The sequence below is a fragment of the Dendroctonus ponderosae genome, unplaced genomic scaffold (genome assembly GCF_020466585.1).
Source record: "Dendroctonus ponderosae isolate FM_Combo_2020 unplaced genomic scaffold, Dpon_F_20191213v2 Dpon_F_20191213_6, whole genome shotgun sequence".
Taxonomy (NCBI): Eukaryota; Metazoa; Arthropoda; class Insecta; order Coleoptera; family Curculionidae; genus Dendroctonus; species Dendroctonus ponderosae.
The window spans coordinates 11,342,045-11,368,343 of record NW_026018814.1 but is presented as its reverse complement, the minus strand read 5'-3'; the positions used below and the strand labels follow the sequence as shown (position 1 = coordinate 11,368,343).

General features: G+C 32.4%; 2 protein-coding genes across 2 annotated transcripts in view; one reads left to right on the top strand and one right to left on the bottom strand.

Moving 5' to 3' along the window:
* Nucleotides 1-26,299, top strand: part of LOC109545111 (nephrin) — a gene marked incomplete at its 3' end in the record, with an annotated part of 199,135 nt that overhangs the window by 122,870 nt on the left and 49,966 nt on the right.
* On the bottom strand, nt 3,166-8,928 carry LOC125504966 (chorion protein S38-like). The gene is made up of 3 exons (XM_048667800.1): nt 8,828-8,928; nt 4,358-4,505; nt 3,166-3,958 (listed from the first exon to the last, which is right to left on the bottom strand). Exons 1-3 carry the CDS (start codon nt 8,840-8,842, stop codon nt 3,441-3,443), a joined length of 681 nt encoding a protein of 226 aa, XP_048523757.1. The 5' UTR covers nt 8,843-8,928; the 3' UTR covers nt 3,166-3,440.

Genomic DNA, 26,299 nt, shown 5'->3' with positions numbered 1-26,299 from the left:
GACATTATAAATCTTATTAAAACAAACACTTATTTTGCTCAGAGAATCCAAAAATGCAATAATATATAGGGTATTTCATTTAAAAAAACACAACTTTGATACTTTTAGGCCTTTTGAGACACCCTGTACATTACAAAAATATTTTTAAAATGTGCGCTCGGTAGGCGTCGGACAATTCATAAAATAATCCTTTTTTAAAATCAAACGGTTTAGCCGCAAACTTCCGTGCCGTATAGCGTGAATAGCCAAAATAGTTAATCTATGCGCCGGCTAACAATTATGGGGTTGATGTAGTGGTATAAACATTACTAATATTAAAACTAAACAGCTTTTTATTTTGGAAGTAAGTAAAATTGTTTCATAAATATCTAGGCCATATTTATGGCGTTTAAACAACCATTTGGTTAGTATTTTTTATGCGTAAAAGATATATATCCAGTTCTTTGAGGAGTATAGTGATTCATAAAGTTTTGTTAAGATTTTGTTAATTTGTTTGATGAAGTCTACAATTGTAAATATCCTCTGTACTAGCTTCATTCTGAATGATTTATTTTGTAATTGCCTCTGAGTAGTAGATATATTTTACTTTTTGATCATTCTGTGCTACCTGAGCTTGGCTGACCTGAACCTTTATGGACTGTTTTTCCTCTAAGAATTGCACGAAATTCTGTTTATCCTATCGGTATTCTCTAACGTTGGTTTTTTGTTCTTTACTCAATCAGACCCTAAAGAATAATTCGCTCTAACTATTTAGGTAATATTTAAGAGGATTTCTTGTTGATAGTCATTTAGGAGCAAATCTTAGGAATGCGGATCTTACGGATAAAATATCTATTGCCTATTTTTTCGGGTAAATGTTGTGTTTGCCCCTCTTCATATTAGCTATTTTACCTGCTAAAAAGGCGATAAAATATTAAGATAAGGATTTTCTGATGTTAAATATTGAAATTGAAGGAAAATACTTGAGATCACCGAATATTTAACTTTAAGGAAAATTTCTGTTAGCAGATTACTGTGACAATATTATCCTAATTTCGATTGAAATTATCTTCGCCCCGGGCAACTCGTAGAACGTCAGCTGTGCCTATTTCAATGCCAGAATCTCCAGTGCAATGAAAAGTTTTATAAATTGCGCGATATAACCCGAAATTTAATATTCGACCCTAATTTTCCGCCACTAGGATCTGGAAAAGACCTTTGGTGGAAATCTTAAGTGCTTATAAAGGGCCGGATAACGGAAAGAGGAGTGATTTATTGGAATGACCGTGCCTGCTTTACATGACCATCCCAAATGGGGCAAAATAAGGTTTTTTACAGGCTATAAAAATGTTATTATGTGTGTTGAGAGCACATCTCATTTACTATGCGGTTGATTTTACGAGTGTTTCATAGGGAAACCTCTTCGGTTTCGAGCTAATAATGTTTTAAATCGGACAATTTTCCGCTTCTGTTTTTAATAAACAATTAATAAATCCTGTAGTGGCAGCCCATTACATATTAGGTAAGAAGCAACGAAACAAATTGCATTATTGCAACAGTGATACACATACCTATATGGATATTATCTCATTTCTTGAAATTTAAATTCATAATAATAATAATATTTATTTAACTGATATAATAATATGAATTTTTGTCCTTCATGGAGTAAATCTAATGTTTCTCTCATTGGCACCGCCGCACATATCTATTTTTTTATTTATGTATTTATTTTATTTTATTTATTTCAACTTGAAGCATCTTTAATTAGCTAAAGGCAGAATAAGTCCACATACTTAACTTAACTTAACTTAATTAATATATTGATGCCTAAATGTTCCAGACATTTGTATGCATCATCCAAATGAAAATGATTTTCAAGAATTACGACATACGTTTTAATTTATTTGAAATATACCTAAAACTAATTTAATTTATTTAATTTAAACGAAAAGAAAGATACATGAAATATCCCATCACCCAGAAGCAACACCCCCAAAAACCACTAAAAAAAAATCAAATTTGCCTATATTTTGAAAAATAAATTTTCTGCAGCCCTTACTAAAATTTCTAATACTATTCACCCCTTTCAAGTTATTCTGTAGGACATTATACAATTTAGGAGCTAAATAATCCAAAAATCGGTGCCCGATATTTTTTTTAATGCTTGGCACTTTCAGGTGTTTGTTCACTCATTCCTGGTCCCATGAGTGTGACTAACATAAGTTTTTAAGTTATTTGATTTATGGATATAAATACATGTAGACAAAACGTATATCCAGCGTAGATTGAATACCTCCTCAAAATAGAGCTGCTGAGTTGGTAATCTTTTTTGCTTTCTATATATAACTCTTAAAATAAAGTTCTGTACTACATTTTACAGGCTATAAAATTGCATTGCATCCTAAAAGATCCGCATTGCAAAACCAACAATACTAAATACAGACGTCATAGAAACATTACATCACAATACTAAAAGTGATCAAAAAATGTTGCTTAAAAGGGAAATCTATAAAAACAGTTTTTTGAGCTTGTATATCAACTAGTCTAAAAAGGTTTACACCCACAATATCTTATAGTGAGCGGTAAGCACTTAATACCATATCATCAAGCACAAGAGATTTTCATATTATTGTCGAGGTTCAAAAGGTGATCAAAAATATTCATAGCATTACAAAAATTATACACAACAAAAATTTTGTAGCTGAAAAGCAAATATTAGATACTGATTGTCCAAAATAAAGGTCCTTTATTTGAAAAATTTAAACGTTAACATAGACCGTGTTTTCATCAAAGTTAAATTGTCAGAGCAGATACTTTAAACATATGGCAAAAAAATGTCTAGCCAATCTTTCCTAAAGCGTATGCAACAACAACCTTTAAATGCTGCCTCAAACTTGTTTTGCGAAAGTTAATTTATCTGCCTTCATCGTATTTTTTTGCTTCAATCGCGTTTCTATCATATGAGCATTTGTAGCTACGTTTTTTGCAGTTTTTCAATTTAAAAGCAGATATTTTGAAACTTTTTAGCTATTTAGGACAGTTGATGTGAGTTTCCGATGTTTACCTGGTTCGGTTGTAGTGCCTAATCATAATGATTGCATTGTCCGAGTTATCAACTGAATAATTCAAAAGTTCAAACTCATCCGGTTCAGCTGCCAAAGTGTTTAAAAGAAAAACATGGGAAATTTTCGCAAACAATTTTATTAAAAAAACGACGCAATTACAAACACTTAAAAAACTAATAACAACATATTATATACACGCACGCATCACATAGACACAAGATTGATACACCATTCAAAAGATGAGGAATGAAAGGAAAGGTAAATGAGGTGGATAACTAATATTAAATAAACAAATGAAAACATCACGTAGAACAACCATTGCAATAACATATGACACGGAATTGAAGACAGTTTCGTTCGATTTTAGCGCTATCAGTCTGAGATGGAAAGTATTTAATGACCTCCGTGTCCTCCATGTCCGCCACCTCCATGTTGGAAAACGTGCTTGTAGACTGGCACATGAACTGGATAGGGTTTCTTAATGTATTCAACGTGATGCTTTTCGATCTCAATTTTGACTGGTTTGGGAACATAGACGGGCACAAGCTTTTCAACGGTGATGGGAACTCGCTTTTCGATTTCTTGGGGCACCAGTTTGTAGATGGGTACGGCAATCGGTTGCGGCACTGGAACCTGCACGCCATACGGCTGAGGAACTCCAATTTTTATTACTTGTGGTTCGGGTACTCCCACTGGATGTGGCACAGGGTAGCTGATTTTCTTCAACACAGGCACAGGATAGAGTTCTTCTTTTACAATTTCCCTAGTGGGAATGTGTTGATGTTCCACCTGCACTTGGGGTTGTTGATCGAAACCTTCATGGGAACCATCTTGGCCGTGGATTCCTAGTGGTTGCCATCCTCCATTACCACCATCATCTCCGCCGCCTGATTCATAACCGCCGCCGTAATCTGCAAAAGAAATAAAACATTTTATTTAGTCGGACGTTTACCATTTCAACTAATGTTTGTCTCAGAAGATTTTATCATTTTTTCAATTAGCCTGAGTGATCCGCCAGCTGTTGAGCAAGCAGCCCAAACATGGGTATATATTTTTCAATTTCTCGTTTATTTCTATTCCACGTTCCCTTGACTTCGTTGATTGCGTTGTTGCTAACTACGTACCATGGTTTATTTTTATAAATATTAATATAAATGCCAAATTTTCCATAGTTTCTTATAACTTTTTGTAAGTCAGGTTCACAGCATTATCTGTGGGTAATGATTTTAGTCAGGTAGTTTAGTTTTTCTTTGCAATTTGAGAGTTATATTCCATTGGGAACTTGGTAATATTAGTTTTTGAGACGTTACCTCCCCCTGAGCTTTGATATTCGGCAATTCCTCCACCGTACCCGCCATCACCTCCTCCTTCGTGTCCAGACAAGTCGTTGCCACCATGGTCCTCGAGGATTCCTCCATGGGCGCTTCCAAGTGCTAGGACTAAAAGGACGATCGAACACTAAAAAAAAATTACATCTTGCTAAACAGGTTGTACTGCAATTCGTGTGCATTATACGTTAGTATCATGTTCTCCGGTACAGTATTTTTCAATTCTCATTCCATTTTTTGACTGGATTGAATGGTAAAAAATCGAAAACGATTGGTTTATGAAGTATACATATTCGTTTAACTTTGATAATATAACAAACAAAATTAGACGATTTTCTTCAAACATATGGTAAAAGAATACGCCGGACGGAGCATTTTAAAATTTGTTTGTGAAATTCAAATTGTCACTGAAAATGAAATACTCAAGAATATCTGCTTGCATATCGGAAAATTAATACTATCTACACAAGAGAAAATCTTCTGTTTCATTGGCAGCACAATTTCCAAAATAGGGCAAGTTTGAATTATCCAACACTACCAGTTTTTCTAAACTAAATACACCCGTCTATTGGATGATAAAATTGAAGGATTGTAGTGAAGAAAATTTTAATTAAGAAGTAATGCATAAACTGTTTGTTTTTTTTGCTGCTTTCACTTAAATTTTTCGTTTGGTATACCTTTCTTATGTGATTTTTTTCCTTGAAAAAAGTAACATACTAAGCTGATACGTTTGAATAATACCACTATTACTGTTTTTTTTATTAACTTCAATCAATGGTTGAACAGTGTAGTGTCTGTATTTATAAAATACATTGATAATAATTAAATTTTCCAACGTATAGAATTATATTGGCAAAACTAAAACCTTTTAAATTGAATTTCATGCAGCTAAGTCGATTTTCATGTAATATGAAATATAACATGGAATTTATTTATTTCGGATTAAACACTTGAACCTAATTAAGAGGATAAAGTAGTGGACATATGGAAAAATAAATATAAATTGTTGATTGCTAGAAACAGTAAAATTAAATTAAAATTGAATTGAAAATTAATAATAAATATTGAATGTCAATAAACAAAAGTGGCAAATTTGTAAGTAAAGTACTCGAAAATATGTACAACAAACAGGTTTGCTAAAGACTCGAACTGTTCGTGCCGCTTTCAAACGTCTTCATTTTCCACTTACCGCAAACTTATTCCAAACACTCAATCATTTATTATTCTGCATCCTTTCACCTTTCATCTAATAAATTTTTTGAACATAAGATATTTCAATTGAGAAAATAGCAAAAACTGACCATTAGGAAATACTGGTTACAATTGGTGAAAGCAAATTACACTAGAATTTATATTATGATTTATTTTTGTCTCGACTTAAATTTCCCTATTAGATATTTAACTGCCATATAATTAGATGTTAAAAGCCTAAAATGCACAAACATCAATACTATTAAGAAGATAAAAAAAAACTGTTGTTCTTAGGCGATTAAAACCTAATGATCTATCTGAACAATTCCATCTGTTAACTTTCTCTAGATTCAATGGGTTTTTTACCTTAGCATTTAAGTGGAAGAAAAGCGAGCGAGATGCAATTATGGCTCGCAAGCATCGGGCTTAAATCCATACATATTAAAATTAATGTAATCTCGTTTGCTTTATTTTTCACTTAAAAAGTAAAAGTAATCCAAGTCGAGAAGTAAAAGTAACTACTAGGAAAGTGCACGCGTTCTGAAAGTTATTTCCGGTTTTGTTTCTTTTAATAATTGAGCTTCCGCAACGTGGATAGTCGCTTTCTTTTAATAAATCAGTTAGGAAGCAAAAAGTTGTTTATTGAAGGCAGAAATAGTTCAAATAATTACTAGTTAATTCAAAATTCACTGGATCGTATTGAATAAGGAAACTAACTGAAATAAAACTTTAAAAATGATTTTGTGTCAAAACTTATCAAATTTGCCTAAGTGAAAGTGTGGATATGATGTAGAAAAATGCAAAATACGTGCCAAATATGTAATATTCTGAATTTATTCCTATTGCAGGAAAAGCAGGTTGGCTCAGGAAATTCTATCGATCCATAGAATCGTTCCAGCGTTGTTTGTTTAAGGGATTTTGTAGACACCAAATGCGGTTTTTTGAATATCTATAACCAAGCCGAACGTTTTCGTTTTTAGCAAAAACCAACATTGTTCCGGATTTTGCAATGTTTTTTCTGTGGAAACTCAACAAGACTTTCACATTACATTCGAACAGAACAACAGAAAGAAGCCGGTGAAAGCAACAATAAATATTTACGTTTTTCATTGCATTCATAAGTAAAAAAAATCTTTTCGCATTCTGGGATTATGAGGAAATATATTAAATTAATCAGTCGCGCAAGAACGTCAAAATTCCAAAGACAGTTATTAAATTTAATCGCTGATAATAGCAAGTTAGGAGCGCGAAGAATTTCTCTTTTATTGATTAGCAAATTTTTACGCGCACAATTTTAGGCGTGATTAATTTAAAAATCAGCCAGCCCTCAGAGCAATCTGATTTAAGCAGTTGATATTAGCCGAATAATGGTGGAAAACGTTGCTTTGTTATATGGATTTCAGCTGAAGTGAAAGGGCATAAATGAATCTATGCGTAACGAAACGATGAAGAGATTTGCAGCATGAAAAAATTAGCAAACATTTTCAACTATCAGAAATACTGTTCTACCCCGGAAAACTGAGTATATGTTGAGGGTATTTTCTGATGTGCGACAATAAATTGTATTTATCTGAATATTTTTTACACTGGGTCATCAACTTTAAATCGATTGAAACCGCAAAGAAAATAATGAATATTTTTATGTTACAGAACGCAGCATGGTTTCGGGTTTGAATATAAATTATAGTTTAAAATATAAATTAGTACTGCTGGCAAACATCACGAGAAGCATTATTATTTATGAGAAAGCTCTTCAAAGTTGTAAAAGAGTGGGGTATAGGGCGACTTTTAAATTCGAAAAACGTGGTTAGCTTTCAGGATAGCAATTAGAAGTGCTGTGAGGGATACACGAAGTCAACTGATAAACAATTTGCTCAAATGTTTAATCGAAGTAAAACATCTCTAGACCGGCTCTAATAAATATTTTACGGTACTTCGGAGTCCTATTTATATTGGATAATGAGCAGGATGAACGAAATGAAAACTGAAACTAAGTAAGGTATTTTGTATATCATGCTTTACTTGACAAGGATGGAAATGGTAATAGGTTGAAAATTCGGATGTTCCGAAGATTGTGATAGGAAATGATAAAATATTTAAAACCATTTTCATTATGAGGTATGAGGTAAAAATCTTGAAGCGGCCAATTTTACAAAAATGCTGCTAACTTACTGAAATGTTTTTTTTATTTAATGGTTTGCTGTTTAAATCAAGAAATGTTTTTCAATTATTTTGTCATTTGAGGCAATTGAATACTTAACATATCATTTTCTCTGTAAAAGTTTTTAATAATGATTGTTTGAATGTCTATTTTCTTTAGATTATTTACATTCATGAAATAACGACAAACTGCTTCCATCTCGTGGTATTTAACTCGAATGCATTAAATTAAAAACAACATTCCGACCTTGCTAATGTTATTTTTTTAGGATTCATTAACACCCTTGAATGTTGGCAATTTTTCTTTGTGTGTAGAGTTGGAAATTTAAACATTAACCAGTGCTAGTTTTATGTCCTAATCTCGTCTCCTATTTAAGACTTTAATTTAGATAAATTGTTTTCTGAAGGCTTGAAAAAGACCTAAAAATTACGCACGTGATTACAAACAAACCGATTGACTTATTTAATTTAGATGCTCAAACGAGATGCCGAATAGTTCAATTGTTTGTTCAGTGAATGTCAAAATATCTCTTATAGGTAGGTGCTGAAACTGGAATGAATTTCAAATGGTAAGGATTTACTTTGTGCTGAAAATGTCCACATAATTAAACGAATATCAATTAATGAAAATTATGAATAATTAAATCATGAAATTAATATAATATTTATAAAATTGGAATTTGCTTTTCAGTATTAGAAAGCACTGCCTTCAAAATTAAACAGTTTTAATTTAATTGCGTGAATTTTAGATGTATAACAAATCGTTTGTTTGATCAAATCTGGAATACTATGAAATTTCCACCAATTTGTCATTTATGTTGATATGGATAAAAAAAACTTAATAGCTTGAAACTAGAACTTGTCAGGGGCGAAAAGTTTGCTCAAAAGTAGGTATGTGTCTTAAGGGAGAGTTGTATTGAACAATATTTAGGGAAAATTGGGGAAACATTTAGCTTGATTTTAAATAAACACCAGAGAACGCGAAAATTGTTAATATCCGGCATTTCGAGAGATATGCACACTTTTCCCATTCACCAGTCACACATCACCAAAAACTCCCAATTAGTCCGTTGTTGAAAAAGAACCACAAAGTACACTTACAGTTAAACGACTCATTTTTGATACTCGTAGAAAAGCCAAACCAAAACTGATGGTGTGATTGTGGCTGGGCAGCTTCTTATAGTATGGCAATTACCAAGGCGTGACCGGGATTGTGAAAGGCTTTCTTTCTTCTTTTCTTTCATATTCCGGTTTGGTGTTTGGATGGATTAGGGGGAATATCATGCATCGCGTGGCACGTCTCTAGAGATATACGCTTGATGAAGTAACTATTCACTGATTTATCGGATAAAAACTTTATACATTCTACACCTCGATTAATGAACTCGGATGAAATTTTTTAATGCCTTCAGGAATGATACTTTAATAAGCTTTGCTTCAATTTCCAGAAAAACGTAATTAGCAAGTCATTGGTCAGCAACTATTGCTCAGTTCGGTTGACCGCTGATGGGAATCTATTTTTTAGTCACTTTGAGGAATGCACTCATCTAAATGACTATTAGCTGAGCACGTGTTTTCAACCGTTTCTGAAATACCTTTTTCAATCTTCGAGGCTCTGTAAAATGTTTATATTTTTGCTTCTAGCTTACTCGAATTTTGATCCAAGAGAGAACACTCCAATCCATCGGTTCCAATAGCTTAAATGTTAGGAATTTCCAATGAAATCCAGTTGGAAATCATTGGTTCATGAATAGTCATTAATACTGCCCAGCCATCCGCAAATGGTATTGTCCATGTACATGGTTTGTCGATCGTATGTGTGTACAATTGCAGTAACTTTAAGAGCCTCTTTCGACTCAAGTCTTGAACAAACCCACATTTTCGTTGATAAAATTGCTTTGACCAGCTAATTTGTACACAAAAACAAATCCACTGTTCGGCAATTTATATTTAGGGTTTTTAATTGTTTGATATCTTTTTGTACCAAGTAATACGTAGTGGAACCTGTCCATTTCCATCTTTCTGTTATTTATAGCCCATATCTTTTTTCCTAAATTCGAATTTTACAAAGCTTAATCTTTGTAGCCGAACAGTTCGGGGCACTCTCAAGGGACAAACAGCCCTACAGTTTTTTTCTTCGAGCAAATAAGTTTTGACACGGTCTATTAAAGTAATTTATAACAGCATCTCAAATATGCATTATTTTAAACCGTCAGGCTACCTAAGGATAAAAAAGCCAATTTGAAAATTAGTTTTTTGACCAATAAAGAAATTTTGATACGCTGAATCTGAAAAAATGGGTTATACCAGTAATTCAGGGTGTGCTGCTAAGTTTATGAATATTTTCATACTTTGCATCTCAAATTGAAATGAAACATCTTCAATACGCACAAGTAGCTTATTAAAATGTAATAATATCGGTACACCTACTGGAGAAGAGCATTATACTTAATTGAAAGTATCTGAACCTTGTTGCGTTATATATATCTTAAATATAAAAAGAATTATTCTTCAATGCCCACATTTGAGAATATTTTAAGTAAATTTAAGTTTTCAGCGTGCTGAATACAAATTAAGGATTTTTTCAACTTCTTTTGGTAATTCCAGTATAGTGCTACACACTTTTGCTACATTTTTCCCTTCTCAAGCATGTTATTTTTGAAGTTTCATCTGCATTCGATGCAAAGTTTTTCATGCAAAATTTTGGAAGCCAAAGGGGAGGGTGTGAACCACATATTATAGTATCAGTTTAGTAAGGATAATTTTTCCGATTTTCATTTATTCTAAAGTTGCAAATTCTAAAGTCGAAAGCATCGCTTATTATTAAATCTATGGTACTTCTCAAGGCGACTGAAAAATATGTACTTTCACTTCAAGTGCGAGTCAAAATTAATCGTTGAACTAATGTTTTGCTTATTGAGTAACAAGTGACTATTTTTCAGAATTTGTATTGTTAATCTGACACTAGATAAACTCATGAAGAAAAGTGAATGTACAGATAAAATGACAATTAATTGCGAAATATTAAAATGGCGTTAGCAAAGCATTCACTTAAAATGTGAAATAAAAAATGATTAATGATTCAAATGAAAATGCTGATCCTTTTAATTCCCTCGATTATTCATGTGTCTACTCTGTAAAAATAAGTCCCCTGTTTGGACACTGTATCAAAGGAAAATAATCTATTTCTTTCATCGTTTATTTCACATTGTGTAATCTTCCTTTTGATCAGAATGAAATGGGAATTGCTCGAATGCATTGTTTGGCAAGTTCCCTATCTTAGGCGTTATGATTGATGAAGCTTCTGAAAATTGCGAATACACGCTGCTCCAAACAGCGGCTTATTTATTGCTTGCTATTTGAAGCCGAATATTGAATTATTCAAGTTTTCTTTTAAATTGCAAAGGCTGAAATAAATATGTAAAGAGGAACTTTGACTGAATTTACGTTACCTATTTATTGTTTTCGATTGATCAATTGCGAGAAGTGATTGATAGATGAGTAAATGGCACAATGAATAATACAGTTCAATCGGTTTAGAAGATTTACTTTTTGCTTGAAATTTAATTATATAATATACCGATTTTCTAATTAGCCACATCGAAACCTGCATAGTTGGCTCGTAATGCTAAACTTTACAAAAGACATATTAACTGCAGTTTAATATATTAACTACATGACAGCTTAACAAATGTACATCTAAATCGGGCCTGTTGTATAAGCCCCAGTCTATTGGTAATTATTCTCATGGATCGCCAACAGACATAACAGATACTGAAAACTTCCGACCTACAAGCCTGCTACCTCATCTGTATACAGTTATATAAAATAAACTGTTTTCAATTTACGTGTGCTTGATAGACGACATGACGAGCTCCTTTTGACCAATCTCAAATACAATATTTAAACTTCCACATCCATTCAAATGCATGAATTATGCCAAACAACTACAAAGCCTAGTTTTTATGTAGAAAATACATGTATTGGCCACATGAAACTTGAAGGTTTGAGGTAAGCGCCCTTCAGGAAAGTTGTTCGCGTCAACTCCGCATAGGGCACTCCGACCAAAACTTTCAAATTAAATTCTGAAATTTGCAAATGTAATGGTAGTTGTAGTACAAAAGTTGTATTACTTTCGTCCCGCAGAGCCTCGGGCAAATTCCTACAATTTTATAGAATGGTAGTAAATGTCCGAGTGCTTTTACATTGTTGTCTGCATTTGGGAGGCAGCGGTTTGATTATAATGTAATGGCTATCCAGTGCCAAATTTACCAGTTCTGAGTAATTACACGCTTGTAGTTCCCACAAATTGAAATCATTGAATGAACAGTTTTTTGTAATTACACCATTAAATTAGACAGCAAATGCAATTTCATATATTTGAGTATTTTGTGATTTGGCGAATCTGCTTTTGGGCTAATGGTCTCCATCTTCATTGAGATTCTTTTGAACGATTATTTGAATCATCCTACAAAAGAAAGATATCAGGGAAAATCTGCGTCAAACATTTTAATAGGTTCCATTTGGAGTTTTGTTGCTTGATTCTATCGAAATGCCCAAAGTTTTTATCATTATTTATTTTTTGCTACGCGTCCTTGCCATCAGCCGCATTCACACTCTCAGTATCCCGCAGGGTTCAGCTGCTAACGAATTAAGAAAGAGTGGAGTCTTTTTATTCTATTTTCATTGCAGGTGTCCTGGAAGATGACGAATTCTTTCCTACATCTCTTTCGTCTGCATTACTTCAAAAATGTACAAATCACTTCTATTCCACTTGTTGGGTGATACTCTCACCTGGATCGATCATGTTTGTCGGCACATCTTTTAAAGTGTTGATCTCAACGGATATTGTGTTAACGATTTCACGTTTTATTGCTCTATTGAATTTTTCGAAATGATCGTATTTTTCCATTAGGGGTTTTATTGCCACACAGAGATGGCATTTTCGATCGTTTTTCCTAAACCCTTATAATCCTCATCGCGGCAATTTATGTATCATTTAAAGATGCTTCTAACTTTTCCCAAATCAGTGTTGAAATCGCTACATATGGGGGCTCGTATTAAGTTAAAGCAGGGGAACTGACGTAAAAAAGTAATGTGTATCATACGGGAATAAAATGGTTGTGAAAGCTTCACAAGGCTTTTGTATTTTTCTTTTCATTGATTATTTTTGCTTTCAACTGAAGTTTCAGAATACGGTTCAATCAATTGTTTGCTAATTTATTCAAATATTAATTTAATATCCAGAACTTATAAATATTAAGGGTATTTGTGTTTGATTTATTATGATCGTCAAATGTTTTGATTTGTTCTGCCTCTCATTATGTTATTGAACTTTCTCTTGCAAACAGCGATGGGCTCAGAAACAATAACGAAAATAATAGAAAAAGTTGGTCGCAAACTTTGACAATACGGACTGGAGCTGGTTTTACTGTAGGCCGATTTATCAACGACTCAACTTTGTAAGTCTGATCAAAGAAAAATGGCAGAGGTTTTCATAAAAGATTCAGAAAGCTTTTTACCGTCGCATAAATTCCACCGCAACCTAATAAAATATGTTTGCATCCACCGCCAAAAGCTGTAAAGAGCAATATAGAAGAGTAATGAAATTTAAGTTTGTTATCCAAAGCGAACGATAAAATTGAAGTATTTTCCGGTGCGGAGATTTTACGGGTCTCCAAAAAAGGAAATTTTATTCGCTTTGAAGTGTATTTACTGTTCGGATTCAATCGTCTGCACAGAAGGTAACTTCGCATGTAGAATGTACATTTACGTTCTATTATTTATGAACATTCGTATTCTTTCGTCGGCTTAGCGGGTGCATTGCTACCAAAAATAAAATACACCTAACTTGTATTGCCTGTAAAACCTCGCGTTTCCTAACAGGAAAAGGACCATTTTTCTCGGATGCGAATTTATCCTGCAGACACGATACAATCAAATAAATCGTACTGGCACTCATTTTTCAGATACTCACGCATTATTTCCAAACTGAAAGTAGAGACAACTGCGCATCCATTCAGAGAAAGAATCGGGACAATAAAACACAAAAACATGAGTTGGTTTTTTGTTGAGTAAAACATTGCTTCCAATAATATGAGATCATCTTTATTCTTTTGTTTGGATCACGATCTGTTTTTTTATAGCGAATGTGGTCGAATTAAGTGACTCGTTCATTGTTCTTTTCACTTATCGAATTGGATGTGATTTTCTTTCACATTAGTGATTCGAATTTCCATTAAATAGATTTGAAGTCCCATTTTGTAATGGAAATAACGTGTTTAGAAATTGCACTGGTCGAATAAGGAATCAGACCTCAACTTTTTAATGGAATTGGTGAATTTAATTAATTGGTTCTACTGTGTTTTTGTTCTTAATTTTTTGTGTTTCTGTCTTTGATATATGGCGTGTCAGTTCATTTTCTGTTGTTTGTGAAGATTTCCGGGGGTTCTTTGCAGCTTTCCCCCATAGTTTCGTTTTTATAAACTTTTTATATAGTTTTTCTGTTACCTCTGCATAGTTATGTATTAACATTTATTTCTTTCGAGTCGTTTTTCCTGTTTCCCATTTTTACTACAGTGTTATAAAGTTATGGCTCATATCTTAAGTGTGCAGGGCCCATGTAGAGAATAATTGTGGAGTGTTCCTTTTCTGGAGCATTGAAGAAAACTGATTTAGTAACACGACAACAAATTTAATTAAGTACGGAATTTTCAGATGATACATAATCTATAGCTTACTGTATCAACTCAATATCGTGTTGAATTCCATTTCGCTCTCCACAAAGGCTGGCAATAAGGCAATCTACTATACTGAGAAGTATGCTTTCATCAATAGAACCCTTATTTTACCCTTTAGAACAATTTTTCCATAATTAATTTCTTTTGTCAATTAAAGCATCTCCATAATTTATCCCTCAACTTTTCCTGGAGCAACTACTGTATCCTACGTGATATAATAGACTTAGAAATTGACTCGTTCTGAATGTTCTCACTCACGGATAAATTGGGAAAGCTATTTTCGATGCACATTTTGTAGACAAATCTCTTAGGAACATACGACGAATTTTTCAATCTTGTCTTAGTTCCGCTGCCTCTATCCCGGAAACTTATAATAGTTTAAATCGTTCGTTGTTATTAATTAGTTCTCATCTTAAAAATTCGATTATCCTCATTTTTTTAGGACTCGATTGAGTCGCTTTTGATGATTTTGTCAATGAGCCCCTTGCTTGTGCATTCTTGTTGTCTTTTTATTTTCTTGTTTAAGTGATCCTATTTCTCAAAGTCTCCAAATTTTAAACATTTCTTGATCCTTTGCTGTGTAAGTTTTCTGTCGGAATGGTTTCAGTTTTCCTTTGTATTGGTTTATGTAGGAAATGTTTGCATCGGAGATTCAGTCTGGCCAGTGGTAAGAAACAAACTTCTCAGCTACCAAGCTTTCGACATTTTTTTGTCTTCTCGGGGGGCTAAATGTTTGGTTTACAAACGTCGAGAACTTTCAAAAATTTTGACTAAATTTATCTAAGATCAGTAAAAAAAAATATTTTCTTTGTTTCATATGCGGCTGCCAATGACAGGATGAAACTTTGAACCCTCCTCTAGCCTGTGACTTAAGTCTCAGTAGTTTTCTAATGTGATTTTGTTTACATATTTGAACGTTCCAGATGCAAACCGATTACTCGTAAGTAAAAAGCAATATTTTGCGTAAGTAAAAAGCAATATTCCAGGCATTTCGTAACCCAATTTAAATTACGACGTTATTTTCTAAAAAAAATTCAAGCGGTTTCAAATACATCTTTATTTTATCATCGAATTTGCTGTCAAATCATAAACATATCGAAATGGAAATTGCCTATGTATCGAAGTGAAACTACGTGGATAGAAATGGAATTTCCCAAATTGAGGCTAACGTTTTATTTTTCACAAATGAAAAGACCACCGTGAGACTGGAAAACGTGACGAAAATTTTTATGATGGATATAGAGGTGAAAGGAACTATGAAAAATTATAGCTTGCCCCAATGTCACTTTATGATACCATAAGTCTTGATGTGTGTACGTCAGCATCATATGAACCATCTTTCATTAGCTTAATGGTAAAAGTACATGTAAGCAAACTGAGACGAATTAATCCACAAAAGGTCTTAATCAATCATAATTAAGGACGCGTGGATCGATGAAGGGTAATCATATTAAGTATAAAATATACAGAACTTGCTTCCTTCCGCTGCCGTTACTAATAACATCCAACTAACTACACGATGTAATAAGTTTGAAGGTCTGGATAACATTAGTTATACAGCTACTGTTATACTCACATTTTATAGCCCCTGCTTAAACTTAATTCCGATAGGACTTGCTTGGGAAAAAAGCAAAAGAATTCATTCCAACTGTGTCTTTACAGCGGTTCAAGTAACTTAATCTGCTTAATGTTTTCCTGACTACACATTTCTTTTCTGTTACTCGATGTCAATTGAATTAACTGCTTGTTCACAGTTTTATTCTCTTTCGGCAAAGTGGAGATTTGAAAGCACTTTAGTAATGAAATTGTATTGTGGAATGTTTTTTTTCTGGAACTACTTCTAGAGGCGACACATAATTACTTCCCTTGAACAGGCGATGCTAAGATGTATTACTTTAGTTATCGAGAATAGATACGATTTTATATAGAACTGTCGACTAAAAGTCTGTCGTTTTCACTTTGTTTGTATTAAATGCAAAGAAGACCATGCAAGTTACATTGGTCCTCAATATATAAATCAACAATATTTATTTCTAATCGAAAATCGTTATCACCTCGGTCTTTCTGAGTATGTTCTCAATATTATGTTGCTAGTATCATTTTTTAATTAGAATTTGAACTTTACGCTGCGTAAGTTCAGTTAGACCAGATCTTCGGAAGTTCTTTGTTTTCTTGCTGACTGAATTTAGAAAGCTGATAACTATTAATAAAGCAAAATGCAAAATGTGATTTGGAAAATCAATTAAACACGCAACGACTAAACCGCCTAAAATAATAGTTAATAATTATAACAAAAAGCCATTGCTTTGCCGCTTATTAGCAGATGTGTTTTAAGATTATACAGAAGCGGTTTTAATAATATTATTATTTCTCAGTAATCCTTAGGTTGCTACTGACCAATCATTAGTTGTCTAAGTGCATCATCACTTCCCAAGTGTTTGACTCCCCATAACTCTCATAATATACAGAAGATTCTTCGTGTTTGGACTAATTTATCATATTTACCTCTTGCTCTCTCGCAATATTTATTTAAATAACATTTCAATAACATAAAATTATTTAACTTGATCAGAAATAACAATTCATGCAAGATTTAATCTCTTCAAGGGACCAAATTTATTGGTTGTGCGGAAATTTCATCATAACATCGTATCATTTATTAAACCTTCCTTCGAATGGAAACATTCAACAAATCCACTGGAATCCAGATGGGCTGTTACATTTTTCCCGACTTTTTCAATTCCCTTTTTCCGATCTGATAACATTGAAATCAGTAACAAACCAATCAAATATCCGGAAAGCATTATACAGCCACGGTTTTCTTTTTTCTCGTCTTCGGCTTTTCTTTCGATGCTTTATTCAGCGTGCATATTCGAATCTATTTTTCATGTATAAATTTGARTCTGCTATATGAATTAAAAGAAAAATAGGTATAAGAGTATTATTATTATTATTGCTGTCCGTAAGATATCGTTTTGGCATCGATCGACACTTTGGTCATATTTTTCCAATTACGTTTATGAATGATTTCTCAAAGAGGATATGAGCATTTATGATGATGGATTGTTCTGCTTGGCTTGTGTTATAAGAAATAACGGGTTCTTTACCCAGCTAGCTCAAATTACTATTGGAAATATTTTCYAATTGAAGAATGCTGCGCCATGCTAAGAGCGACTGGTATTAATTATAAAGCCTACAATCCCCAGCCATAATTTTGATAAGACGCTAATCACTCTGAAATGGGCAAAAAACACGTGTATTACGAAAAAACTCCAGCTCTAAGCGGCCAAATCCTCAGAGATTTATTTGTAGGGCCGAAAAGTAATCTGATTTTAACCGTTTTTCAGATATGGAACTGTATAATCTTTTGGGACCTCTAATGGGACAGAGCGCTGTCCTCATTACAAACGTTCTCTAATTGAATAATAAAGTCCTGAAAGCTATCAATCAACATGTAAAAAAACTTTACAGTATTTTACTTTTACAATTATTGACTTTTTGGAAGAACTTTTATAGGCGATTTCCTACATATTTTGAATGCATGTATGTAGTCAAAGTTGCTCAGTCAAAATTGGATTTGCGACTCGATTTTCGAATGATTTTGATTATGAAAAATTACTTTAAAATATTAATTACTTAGACATTTTTTTTCCGAACTATAACTTTACTCAGCCTTATCAGACTTACTCATTCTTAAATTCAACTTAACATTTCCTTGTACTAATTAATCTGCTCTATAAGAACAGTTTGGTTTTTCTTGAGTTAGTTTCGTTTTCCCTTAAATCGTATTCAACTAAATATGTTGACCAATTTAGTCGTCCTGATTGTTTGCTCGTAAGAACCTGATGCATTCTACATTTGCTTTATTATGTTCTTTCATTTAGTTTAGTTGCTTTTGAAGTGGATATTTGCCCTTTTACATTGCAAGTGGATGTTTTTTACCTTCCATTAATCGAGTACAAAAATTATACTAAAAAAATTTAAATAATTAATTAAGAGTTAATATTATTGGCATAATATAAGGATCAGTACAGGACTTTGAATTATTTTTAGCTGATATTGGTAAGACAGTGTTTTTTTCCAGTTTCTAATGATGCCTGACTTGTTTTAGTCGACGAATGTATGTTTCTTTTGCGCTCTTCGTTTACAACTAAGCGAGGACATTATTTTTGTTGCATCAAAGAAAGAAATCTTGTTGTGTGTGTCAATTCTACCAGTAAAAATTACAGCGAGATCAGGCAATACATTTCAGCAGCTCTATTTTTGCCAATTGTAACTTATGAGAGACGTTTTCCGATTTAGAAGTATGGCAGTAAGCTGACGTTGGATAAGATGAAACTTACGAAAAAATCTGAAAAAGAATATAAAATATATTACTTTTCATCAACAAAGCTTTTCAGAGGTTTACAGAAGCTAACCCAAATAGCTTGACTGTTACTAACATAAATATATTCGAATTCAAGATTTATGAAAGATAATTTGCCTCATTAATGTTCAATCGGAAAGTAAAATTAATTAGGAACACATTTTCGGTTCGAAGAGATCGGTTTTTACACAGGTATTTCCAGTCATCACTAGACATTTTTAATTAAAATGGAGAGCTTTATCTAAACGCCTACCTTATGTTGTAGACTTAAAGTAAAATCGCACTCTAATTAATTCCATAGAAATGATTCCATGTTCAGTAAAATGAGAAATGCAAGAATCACCATCTGTTGGCATTATTGGAGAGCTAAATCATTTTCGACTTCATTGAAAAAGTAAATGGCCAAGTTCAGAAATTTTCTGTTGAAGTGAATTCCTGAACAATCTGACAGTCGAAATTATAATGAAAATTATAACGTAATATGTTCACGTATTAATTTATTTAAGCAAACGAAGAAAATATTTTTTTTAATTTGCGAGTTAGTAGGTATTCTTCTCAAACATTTCGCTGCTTAAGAAGGAAATGCATTGCTTATTTGTTACAGCCATCTAATCAGGGATATACAGCGTGATCCAATTTTAAGGGCATTTTTTCAGTCAAACAACACAAACACAGTGGTTAAAATTGTTGACTAGCGGAGGCTGCTGCTATTAAAAGCGCACTTGCTCAACAAATAATTATTTAGATTCTTAGCAATCCTTAAAAGGATGACACTTGCTATAGATGTTAGGTCGCATATACTTAATTAGTCTTTCTTAAAGAAAGAAGAGTAGTTTGCTAGGTAGAAGAGATACCCGGTACGTTCAAAAACATTGACAGGTCCAATTTTTTTATAAGATAACTCTGAGGATCTATCGAAACTTGTAATGAAACTACGTACATTTTAATTGAAAAAATGCGTCTCGAGACTTTTTGCAAATGTCAATAGTGGTCGAATAGTTTTCGAATTCCTAATAGATTTACTTGGTCAAATTTACTGACTTTCATTGAGCTTAATTTCAAAAGCAAACTGATTTTCTTCTTCCAGAAAGTTGAAAAATTGGACCGGGCGGAGGGGAATTTTTTGTCGGGGTTATTGAGTAATTATAGGTATATTTATAGTTATTCCATAAGAGCATTCATAGTGTATTCCAGAGGAAAATTCAGAGTATGTACCCTAAAAATGTTCATTTACTTCTATAAATACATTTATTGAATATTATTATTGATATATACAGGGAGTCCAACAGTATAAAAAGTTTGATAAAAATCCTTTAAATTTTCAAAATTTCAAAATTAATGTTGATACCACTTTTATGAAACACTCTTTACTTGAAAAACATTTCAGAGTATACAGATAACCAAATTAAAGACCCACGGTATTTTAATATTCACCTATCTCTTACATTTCAGTTGCAAATAAACTATTTAAATTAATAAACAGCTGTTTGGTCATAAGGAAAAGATGTCAAGACAAAAAAGTTACCGATTTGATTCATGGAGTTAAAATATATATTTTGACAGTTTCTGTTTTTTCATGCATGAATATAACAAAGCTAAAATTAATTATAAAATAAATAGTAGACTTGCTTTTAGATATCATAAAAAACAAGCAAGTAAAAATGTCGAATGCAGTAAAACAAACTGAAGATAGAAAATAAGCATCTAAAATAAAGTTGCCTGAACTAATTGGCTCGTTCAATTCATTCAGTTGTTTCAAATAGTAGGGCAATTTCAATCGTTTTGCCCTTAGAATATTCCCTTAAAGCCTTGCAGGTAAAAATTGTATCACTCTATGTACAAAAAACTAATTGCTTTTAGGAATAAAATAACGAAATGTTGGGTCACTTAAAAAGCATGAACAGTTTAATAGATGCTTTACAAACTTTCATAAAACAAATACAAACGGTTTATGTACGTAGTGGAATGGTACCACTGAAGAATGTCTTTAACAATACCCCTTGGATATTGAAGCAAACAATTTTGCAATAAAACCACTTTCATCAATTACACCGAAAGTCTCAAAACAGTAAGACTTCGCTTTTTCCATTGAACTGAAATTCTTGGCGAGATAATGGTATTTTAACATTCTCTTTGAATATGAGAACCATTTAGTTGAAGCCGAAAACAAATTTGACCAACATGCTTGTTATAGATTGATGTAATCCATTCTCTTTGTTCCACGACCCGATGAAAATTGGGTGTTGTCTTCGGCGACAGTTGAGACGGTTTCCTGCTTTTACTTCTAGACTTGAATGTGCGTTCTCTTAGTAGAAGAGATTGGGGAGAATTAATCAGAGCAACAATTTCAGAGAGTGCGCAAGCATCATGCTAGAGTAGGTACTTGGTGAAAGAAACGTCTGAAAGCGTTAATAGAGGCTATACAAGCCTGGAAAATGTTATCACTTGGGAGAATTCATTTTCTCAGATCTAAATGTAGTTTGAGGTATTTTTTAATTGTTTCTTTTTATATTCAAACTATTGGTCCTAAAGAGCATATTTGACTACTAATTTCAACAAGACTTGATGGTAGGCTCCCAATGCTTGTTTAAAAGTATCCATTGATAAAAGCGTGTAGATAAATTCGATCAACATCACCATCAGTGGGTAATTTGTCTTAAATATCGACGCTATTAACATCAAAAMTTAATCGAATGGATCGGCACATCGCTTTCGGCAAGATMTATGTTTGATGCCATTAACGAATCGCTGCTTCCTTTCACTTTTAATAATAGYGGATTAAAAATATTTYCTCACAGATTGTAAAAAACGTTCGAGCTRTTCTTACGTGTACCAAATAAGAGTCTGACTCTTATAAATATGCATTTACATATTTMCTGACAATTAAGTAARGGAAAAGTGTATATTGAATGAGCTGCGAAACCATTTATAAACCCTCACATTACCTTATCAAAGAAATAAATAACATTTTGACGACAAATTCGCCGAATTACAGCCRGCCATAGTATGAATAATTCACATTTTTAATGWGCGGATAAATCTATAAACATCTCGCAAAAGGACATGGAAAATATGGTGAGTTCCAATTAGCGAAATTAAAAGGAAGTTGAAAAGGAATAATAGGCCGAACTTGCCTATTGGGGCCAATMATCGCATATAGAACGATTCATGCACARAATTAGCTTTGATCGTGAATGTATGCAAAGTTGAAAGACACCAGCAATTATCTGCAAACCGCTAAAACACCGGCATTGAATTTTKTTTCGAACTCATCAATTTTTACGGAATTTACTACTCGCAAAGGTTTAATAAAGCGRTTCAATCAAGCATCTCACTATACCCGAAAATGTATATACAACAATGACAAAGAAAAGCAAAATTMGTTTTTCCAATGATATAAAGGACCTCCTRTTTTTCTTATTAAGTATCTTCATTCGGTTATAATATTCGGCTAAATMTTGAAAGGTTTCCGACGTTTAGTTGACGAAAACCTGATTCTGTAAAACMGATAAACTGARAAAAAAAAAGACTTKGAACACATTTTGATGATTTTGATCTTGAAGGACCACACATTTTTGAGAATACATAATATATTATTTCTAAACTAAATTTCAAAGAATGGCACATTTTTTGATTTCAAAAGGCAACGAAAAGGTAAAGGTCATGTTAAAAAAATATATAAAAGAAGTATGCAGAATTCGTTTTTATTGCATATTTTCTGATCAAGTGAATACAGTGAAATCATCCTCATAATGCTCAATGTACTCAATACTGAAAGCTACTCTCTTAGGTCAAGCTCAACCAACGAATAACATAAATTTAAATGATTTTAAGATGCTGGAGTCATATTTAAAATGCAAAGGGTGCGATACACACCAAATAAATCTAAAACTTTAGCAGACATGAAATATGCAAATTCCTAAACGATGCCCCTGATGAAAGTTATTTACTGAACAAGATAAGAGGTGCATTGCTTTAATATTTTATTAGAAATCGACCGAGACTTATCAAATTACCTCCAAATCGTGCGTGCGATAAAATCGGTTACAAACAAATATAGATCTGACAAAAAAAATTGATCGCCCTTAGTAATCTTATGGAAAATAATTAATTTCAATCCGTGCAAAGTGGTGGAAAACCGAATTTGCGGAAAAAAAACGTTTTAGAAAAGTTACCCCTGAAGATATTTTCTATAATGTGAGCATATTGTTAATCATGCTCTATTTTTGCCTTTTATGATGTTCCATAAAGACAAGTAGCCTAAATCTTTTTTTGTCTACAAGTTGCATAAAAATTACAGACAAATACTTTATAAAAGCATTCACTACTATCCCGTAATGGTTGCTCGAAAAATCATGAACATCATAAATCAAGCGAAAAGTAATGCATAATTATAAATCAATCATTTTTTACTTCATGTTCTACATGTTTTAACATTCGCTAAGCTTTATTAGAGTGTCAATACCGATAAACCGTGATTGATAAAGTCGATTAGCTTAAATTGAACGATCATTATTTAGTGTGTCCTTAATGAAACTGTTTGATCGAAGATAATCTGAAGCATCGACACTGGTTTACTTAGAGACATTCTAAAAATAATTATCTACTTAATTAAACAATAATTTGGTTTTAGCTGGTAGATTTTTTATGTGTAAGTATTTTATATATTTCTGAACATTCGTTAATTCAGTGAGATTAATATCTTATATGAATAGTTCACATGATTGGTTTATTCAAATAGAAACTCGATCTTCTGATTCCTTTCTAAAACCTTTCAAAGTGCTCCAATTTATTGTCAGGTTTTGTTGATGATCTTGAATTGAAGCAGAAACAAATTAACGACATCAATATGCGGTTATCGAAAGTAAATCAAACCGATTATGTAACCGTTTAATGTTACCGACGACTAAATTTAATTACATTATTATGTTCTTTAAAAATTACTTCAAGATATTTGAAATTAAAATATGCATTCCTGTTCCAGTACACTTATGTTTTTTGTTTGATCGATTTATTGATGGATTTAAGAAATAAGAACCGAAACCCTATTTGCTGCTGAGGAAAGTTTTATGCTGTGAATAAATACATTGACTTCTTCAAACTATGCTTCTGGAACATCTCAAGTTTAAATTGTGTCTTTGGTATTAAGCATTATAATTAGCTAGCAACCCAATAGAAGACTTGACACTTCTCCACTCTAAAATGTTTTTTAAATGTTTAATGAAAAATTAGGGCGTCATTAATACGTCCAGATGGATAGAGGAAGCTAACAAATACGAGTATAAATTCTATTTCCACTTCAGCAAGTAACAACGATAAACTACATTTATTCAAAAAATACTTAACAATTACAATTACTTAATTTAAAAATAATAAATAAACAATTAGTTGCAGTTTATATAATGTTCAAATAGAGATATTTTTCTTGTTAGGGGTTGTACAGTCGTCTAACTGTGGCATTTTTTCAATTTGTCTTGCATTGTCAACTGCATCAGAGTTTGTGTTACTTTTTTCTTCTTGGACATTCTTCCAGTAATTGGAATGAAGGATAGAGCATTGAACTTTGGGGATGTCTTATTTTGATAATTAGCCCTAGTTAGGGTTTATACAAAGCTCGACATTTTAGAAAACCGGTTTTCGAATAGTATTTTTTTTCCAGAAAACCGGTTTTAACCGGTTACAAATTTTTATAAAAAAAATGTTTGCTCGAATATTCTGCAATTTGAACAAAAAATTCTAACATAAAATTTAGAGTGATTAAAAGCAGTTTTTGACTGAAATTACTTACTGTTCAATTTTATTGATAGTAAAACTTGTTTTATGCAATTTAGTAGAACAAAGAAATAATAGTTAACCAGGATTAAATAACTTTAAAAGCAATTATTCGTTGTTTATCCATAATTTTCACATATAAGGATGTAAATATTTTTATAATAGTGAAACGAGTTATTCAGCAAAGGGTTCGAATAAATAAAAAGAATATATTTTCATATTTTTATAATAACCATACTATTTAAAAAAAACAATGTTATTAGATACAGATGGGTACTTATTAAAAACAATTAGAAAATATATGACTGTGTATTATTCTATATTGTAAATTATAATCAAAGCCGAAAGACAACAGTAAATAAAGTTTCTCCATACATACTTAATAAAATCAATTTTAGTTTTAAAGACAATTAAGCAAAGGACCGAGTATTTTCTGTTCTAGGTAATTTTAATACAAATTTAACTATTCTATTAGTTTTTTTCTTTAATGAAACATGATTTCAGAAAACAGAGGACGTCTATCGATTTGCTATTTAGCTGTGTCCTTAGTTTATTCACAAACGTCCCCGAAATAGAAAATACCCTCTCACTTGCAGCCGAACTAGGCTTAATCGTTTTTAAAGTCTGATATAATAATTCTAATTTTTTTGTCCTTTTATTTGTGGCTTCCAGGGTCAAAAACTCTATTCTTAGAGTTTGAGTAGAGGTAATCACTTCTTGCGGTTCCTTTAAATATTCATTAATTGCCACTTCCATAGCATTTTTCAATAAAACATTGTCTGGCTCTTGAATATCGCTTTCATCACGTATTTCGATATCACATTCTTCCCCTGTAGAGTAATCTTTATATGATCTTGATAATATGTATTTGTCCGGAGAACTTAATAATGTCATTTTTCGTTGCCAATGGAAGGAATTTATTAGAAGATTTCGTTAAAACAGTTTCAGAATTTTGTAAATAAAGAATAAGCCTAACTAATACTGTATCTCTTTTGTCTTTAATCCGTGCTTCCGTGCTTTTATAGCGTGTAATAATTTCTGACTAATTTCGGATTTCAAATTTAATACTTCACCCAGAAAAAGTTCAAATATACCTTCACTTGTTAATAAATTTGAGTCTTGTCTACCTAAAGCTTCGGCTGCTAATTCTATCGGAACTTTACAACTTTAAGTTTAAGTTTTTAGTTTCTTAGAAACGCATTTTAACATTGTTTCAGCATCGCAAGTGCTTGATACCGGAGCTAATCCTAAATTCAAATATTTTTCAAGTTGATGTACGCTAATATTTAAATATCTTCAATTTCCTTTACCAGTTCATTCATCCATAACTATAGAAATTGTTGCCCTTCATTCTGCATACAATTTAATTCATTTATAGTTTTATAAAACTTATAAATAAGATTCATAACTCTAGAATTATTTTGTGGTAAGCAATAATTTCGTTGTTGCAATGACTCTCGTATGAACGAGCTATTTGTTATGCAATTAATAGATAGTCCATCCAATCCAGCAAGCTTTGATACAATTTCTTCTAAACTAGTCCTTTTCACAAAGTTAAGAATACAGCGCTGTGTACTTGTTTGTGGACTCGGGCCGCCGGTCTCAGATGATTTTTTCTCGGTTATTTTATCGTGCACTGTTTTCAAATGATTATGTAAACTGCTTATGCTTGATCCTTTGTAAGTAAGCATTTTA

Excerpts from the sequence above, each read along its gene's own strand:
- LOC125504966 (XM_048667800.1), bottom strand. Across the intron at positions 3,959-4,357 it reads ATATCAAAGCTCAGGGGGAG|ATTACGGCGGCGGTTATGAA; the intron begins GTAACGTCTCAA and ends TTTCTTTTGCAG.